The sequence below is a fragment of the Nicotiana tabacum genome, chromosome 12 (assembly GCF_000715075.1).
Source record: "Nicotiana tabacum cultivar K326 chromosome 12, ASM71507v2, whole genome shotgun sequence".
Classification (NCBI taxonomy): Eukaryota; Viridiplantae; Streptophyta; class Magnoliopsida; order Solanales; family Solanaceae; genus Nicotiana; species Nicotiana tabacum.
In genome coordinates, this window is record NC_134091.1 from 108524762 (window position 1) to 108530962 (window position 6201).

The 6201-nt window shown below is 35.7% G+C and overlaps 1 protein-coding gene across 1 annotated transcript; it reads right to left on the reverse strand.

Moving 5' to 3' along the window:
* Positions 1-1409: 1409 nt before the first annotated feature.
* LOC107832596 (uncharacterized) lies at positions 1410-5337 on the reverse strand. Its single transcript, XM_075226800.1, has 2 exons — positions 2104-5337; positions 1410-1951 (listed from the first exon to the last, which is right to left on the reverse strand). Exons 1-2 carry the CDS (start codon positions 5153-5155, stop codon positions 1605-1607), a joined length of 3399 nt encoding a protein of 1132 aa, XP_075082901.1. The 5' UTR covers positions 5156-5337; the 3' UTR covers positions 1410-1604.
* Positions 5338-6201: the final 864 nt, after the last annotated feature.

The window sequence follows — 6201 nt, forward strand, 5'->3', positions numbered from 1 at the left end:
TCGTGTGTCGTGCAGAGAAGCATGCACGGAATTAGGGTTGTTCAAAATCGAATCGAAACCGTTAACCGAATCGAACCGATGGCTTATTGGCTTATTGATATAGTATTATCGGGGTAATGGATGGTGAACGGATTGAGATTTTATAATTAACGGCTTAACGGTTGGGGGTGGATTACTCAAATTTCTTATCGGGTAAACCGTTAAGAATTGTTATATTTACACTTTTACCCCGATGTATATAAAGTACTATTGAAACCCTAAATGGCTAAATCCCTAATTTCTATTTAGAGAAGTCGTCAGTCTCGTCTCTCTTGAACTGAGAACTGAGAAGTCTAAAAATCGAAATCTCAATAATTAATACGTGTATGTCAGCATGAGTAGGCTTGATGGTATTAAAAAATTGGTTATACGTGTATGACAATATGAGTAGTCTTGAAGACTCTTCAATTAAAAAATACCGTTTGGTTAGATCTTAGATAGTATTAAAAATTTGGTATTGATTTGAAATTGGTTGGTATTGATTGAATGATTGTTCCAAAAAATTTTATTTGTTTTAGCCGATAATCGTCCGATAATTGTTAATCCGATACCAATCCTCCCGTAGTCTTATTGGATGGCTAGCGTATTACTACATTTATAATTCGATAACCGTTAAGCCGAACCGTTAATCGTAATTATTCGCCCGATAAGCTTGATAAGCACCCCTACCCGGAATTATTCTTGCACCATTTAAGTTAAATATGGTCTTGAACATTATTCTGTTTTCCTCCTTTCTTTCGTTTTATCATCATCCTATACTTCGAATCTCAATTTAGACACTCAATCTTAACTAGTAATCGCATAGACGCATCCTCTACTTGACAGATAAGTGCATGTCTCCTAAACGCAAAATGAAGCGCGTAAAAACTACATGCTGATAATGATGTGTCCAAGGAAGAAAAAAAATATAAAGATCAACACAAGTAAAAAATAAGCGCGCATCATTAGAAAAAAATACAAATAAAACTACATGCTGATAATGATGTGTCAAAAGACAAATGGTAATGCTAGTTATCTATTAAGAGTATTGTATCATGTTAATCATATTAGTCATTCTGAATATTAAGAGGGGTCGGTCAAATATTATAAATGTCAGAATACTTAGCTATTACATTTTTATAACATGTCAACCAATTACTAATTATTTTGAGTCATATAAACTTAAAAGTCTAATCCATTTTAGAAATTTTATTATTTTACTAAACACAAAAGAAGAAGCTAATGAAAAAATATGGAGGAGCGAAGAAAAGGGGTGGAAATGGAAGAGATATTTCCGAGCTTGCAAACAGAAGCAAAATAGTGCAACTAAACTAAACACCTTCATAATACTTCTTGATTTATTTCTGGATTATTCAAGATTCAAACCATAATTACTACAAAAGTTATTAGGTTCAAAATTATTCAAATATGAAATTACAACGTGAGGAAATACAACACTCTAAAATGAATATATTACAGGACTCCAAGTGTAGGGTCGACTTTATTAAAAAGAAAAATAGGTAAATAAAAAGCTAACATATTATCTTGCAGCTTGGAAAGACCACCATATTAAGAGATGCTAACTTTTATGTTTCCAAAAATGTGTTCTTAATTTTGTTAAGCCTCTTGACTACATCTTTCATGGATATCCTTGATTCTGGCTTTTCCTTTGTGCAATCTAAAGCCAACTCTATTATGGAAGCTATGCAGATTTCACTTTGGCAAGTGATTTGCTCTCCCTCGTGAAAAAGATTGGCATCCACAACTTCCATCACAGTTCTTGGAAATGCTCGTTTTATCCACCGCCTCAAACAAAGATTTTCATTGAATATCTCTTCATCAGTTGGTCTTCTTTTTGTCAAAACCTCCATCAACATGATGCCGTAGCTGTAAACATCACCACTAGTAGATACTATTCCCTCCGAGCCAAATTCTTAAAAGAATGAAAATGAAAAAAAATTACTCATCCGATACATGACAATAATTATTTATAAAATAAAGAGTTGGCTTTTTAACTTCTAGAATTTGGAAAGTCTTAATTATGATAAGATAAAATCAAAGAGAACGGGAACTTAGTATACGTACCTGGTGCAATGTAACCAAGAGTGCCTAATGTCTTAGTATGTGCCATGGACTTGCTTACAGCTAAAATTTTGGAGATGCCAAAATCACTAACATATGCCACCATTTCTTCATCCAAAAGAATATTGGCTGGCTTTAGGTCGCAATGGACAATGGGGGTGTGATGACCGTGATGTAGGTATTCAATTGCCACAGCCACATCAAGCATTATGATGACTCTTTGAACAAGGTTCAAGTGAAAATCTTCTTTGTACAAGCAATTATCAAGACTTCCATTGGGCATAAATGGCAGAACAAAGGCTCTTATGTAGTCACTACAACAAGTAGTAATCACGGGGACAAGATTTCTATGCCTAACATTTCTTATCACTTCACATTCGGTATCAAACCTCTTGCATACTTCCTCATTTTGCAAATCCAGAACCTTTATTGCTACTACATTTCCACTAGATAACGTGCCTTTATACACGGAGCCAGATCCTCCCACACCAATTAAATTTGATCCATCAAAATTATTTGTTGCACGTTGAATCTCCCAATAAGAAACCAATTGATATGTTCTAATCTCCGGTACCTTCTCTACATCTTTGGACTTTTCTTTCTTCTGTCGTTTCATTATCCAAATTGAAGCCAACAAGAATATCACAAAGGATGAAGTAACCACTGGAACAATAATTTTCAGCAGATGTTTCTTAGACTTTGGATGATGTCTAGGATTGGTGATAGCGCAAGCAGGAACTTCCAACACGTGCATTCCGCATAAACCTTTGTTCCCTATGAAAGATTGGGGAGTGGAAGTTGCAAAGATACCACCATTGGGTATTTCACCTTCTAAATCATTAAATGAAACATTGATGCTTTTTAGGTATGAGAGTTTTTCCAATGACCTAGGAATTGTACCTGACAAGGCATTTCCAGACAAATCCAAGTATTCCAAGCTTATCAAATTTGCAAAGGATAATGGAATTGGGCCCGAAAATGAATTGTTGGATATGTTAAGAGACTTCAGGTTTTGGAGTGCACCAAATTCGCTTGGTATCATACCCGAAAAGTTGTTACCAGAAAGATCTAGTTCTACTATGGCCTTCAGTTCTCCAATATCCGGTGAAACTTGTCCCTCTATTGAATTTCGTGATACGCCTAGATAGAGAAGACCACTCATCTTCCAAATGCTCAGCGGAAACATTGATGAAAATTTGTTAGAATCCAAATAAAGCGTTTGTAACATGCTAAGATTTCCTATGCATTCTGGAACCACACCAGAGAGCTCATTATCTTGCAGATCTAATTGAACCAAATTAAATAAATTACATACTACCTCTGAAGTATGCCCATGTAATTTATTGTTATTTAGATATAGCCCTTGGAGCTGTTTAAGCTTACCAACTTCAGAAGGAATACTTCCCGTGAAGTTGTTTCCTTGAAAGTCTAAGGTTGTTAGAGCGGTCATATTGCCTATTCCTTTGGGGATGAGGCCACTGATGTGTGCATCTGCTATATCAAGGATTTCAATAGTAGATGAAAGATTCCCAATAGAATTGGGAAGAACACCATTCAATGGATTTAAACTCACTTCTAGCCATCGTAGCATCCTACAATCTACCAAAGAATTAAAGAATCGCAGCTCGTGTTCACTTGGTTCATTCGTAAGTTGATTATTACTTAGCAATAGTTCTTGCAGCTCCTGAAGATTTCCCAAATTAGTAGGAATAGTGCCTGTGAAAAAGTTATCAGTTAGCTCTAAGTGAAGTATGTTGGAAGCATTTATGATGTGCGGAGGAATTTCCCCTTCGAGTTTATTGCCTCCCAAGACAATTTCTTTGAGGTTGGGAAGATGAAGACCAGTAGTCGATGGAATTCTCCCTGAGAGTTTGTTGGAAGTGAAAGCAATGAACTCCAAAGAGGATATATTAAAAATATCCTTTGGAATTTGACCATTAAGATAATTCAAATCAAAATCTAACTCCCTCAAATTTGATAGCTTCCCTATTTCTGAAGGAATTGGTCCCTCTATGTGACTGTTTACACAAGAAAGATATTGCATAGTGGAAATATTGCCCAATGAAGCAGGAATAGTCCCACTTATTGGATTATCACCAATATATATCTCCTCGAGCTTCGCTAAACAACCAATATTTTTGGGTATTTCTCCAATTATTTTATTGAAAGATATGGACAAAACTTCGAGCTCTCTGAGTTGGCAAATGTTGGAAGGAATGCGACCAGAAATTTGATTGTGAGATACACTTAAAAACTTCAGATTCGACAAAATATTCCCTTTACCGGACAAGAGAGGACCAGAAAGACTATTGTTTCGTAGATGTATGGCAAGTAGCGATGAGATGTTAAACATTGTTGCGGGAATGAAACCTGTTAATTGGTTATCAGTCAAGGAAAGCTCTGTAAGTTGGCTTAAATTACCAATCTCTTTTGGAATGTTGCCGTTGATTCCATTCCCTGACAAACTGAAGTTCAACAACCTTGTGGCATTTCCAATAGTAGGAGGGATTATACCTGTGAGGCTATTGTTGGTGAGATCCAAGACCCTGAGTTCAGGTACATACCATGGCCCTTTCCACATTTCACCACTGAATTTATTGAAAGCCAATGAAATTACTTGAACTCTCTGGTGTTGAAATAGACTTGTTGGAATATTTCCTTGGAGCTGATTGTTCTGAATATCAATCACTCGTAAGCGAGGCAAGTGGCCAATGCCATAAGGGATGCTGCCGTGGAAGTTGTTGTTCGCAAGATTGAGCTCTCTGAGAAAGGACAAATTGGCCAAAGATGGAGAAATTTTGCCTTGAAGATGCAAATTAGGAAGAGTCAAGGCCACAACTCTTTGCCTTTTGGAACTGCAAGTGACACCAAACCAAGAGCAAAAAGAAGTATTCCTTGTCCAATCCTTGGCCAAAAAAGGAGTGGGACTTGTAACAAGATTTTGGAAAGCTAGTAGAGCTTGTTGGTCTGTTTCATTTGAGGAAGCAGCTGATATTGAAATGGAGTAATATTGAAATATAAAGAAAAGAATCAATAAGAAAATGTGCTTCTCCATATACACCTCGAAACAAGACTGCTTCGAAAGGATTTGGTAACTTGATTTGCTTGGTTGCTAAAGTTACTCCATTATATAGCACCAAGAATGAAAACAAGAAGAAGAAAGCAAGAAAGAAATGGAAAAGGATAGTGAATCACTTGGAATTCCACAAAACGAGAAAGTTGACTAATACTTGACTTGACTCCACTTGGATAATTTCTACATTATAAGGAGGAGAATATATCGCAAAAAGCAAATGAAGAATCTGTCCACTGGACTCCACTTGGATTATTTCCACAAAACAGAAGAAAAGTTGTCATCTCGAATTAGAAGGAAAGAAATTCTTTTTAACGTGGAAAATCATCCTGGCTCATAAGTGTAAAAACCACAACTCACACCCCTATCGTCGATTGTTGCTAATCGCTTCAAGCTAACTGTAGCTTGAGTAATGTTCACTTCAAATTACAACCTCAGGTTTGCTTCTCTAAATAAGGTGAAAAAGGTTACGATTGAAAAGCTAATACATTCATTATGTTGGGCACAAAGACTCAATATGAATCTAAGAACAAACTTCCAACTTGGTCCAGATCACGTTCCACAGCTTTAGACTACTCTTGATGACTTGGACTGCTCTCTTGGTTTGACTATTTTGGACCCACATCCAGGAGCGTTCAAATATAACAAATCGATAATTCGAGTCGAATCGAAAAAAATCGATTAGTGATTTGGTTTAGTATTGAAAAAATAAACCGACCAAAATTGGTATGTTTTAGTATTAATCAAAAAAAGTCAAACCGAAATCAAAACAAACTAACCCGACATTATATGTATACATTTTTAAAAATATTTTATAGATAAAAATATTTATCATTATAAGAGAATGCTGGAATTCTTTGTTCCTGCACCCTCCACAATACAGCAGCACCTCGGAATGACAATAGTATTGAGATCTTATATTTTTGATTTTGCATTGGTTTAGACGGTAAAAATATATAACTTAGTATTAGTTTTTTCTTTAATGTTTTGCCATGTAATTAATCCTTATTAGCAATACTTATTTTAGC

Bases quoted from the DNA above. Each gene is read 5' to 3' on its own strand.
- LOC107832596 (XM_075226800.1), bottom strand. From the start codon at position 5,155: ATGGAGAAGCACATTTTCTTATTGATTCTTTTCTTTATATTTCAATAT. The intron at 1,952-2,103 runs GTACGTATACTA...CATTCTTTTAAG, and splicing joins TCTTGGTTACATTGCACCAG to AATTTGGCTCGGAGGGAATA.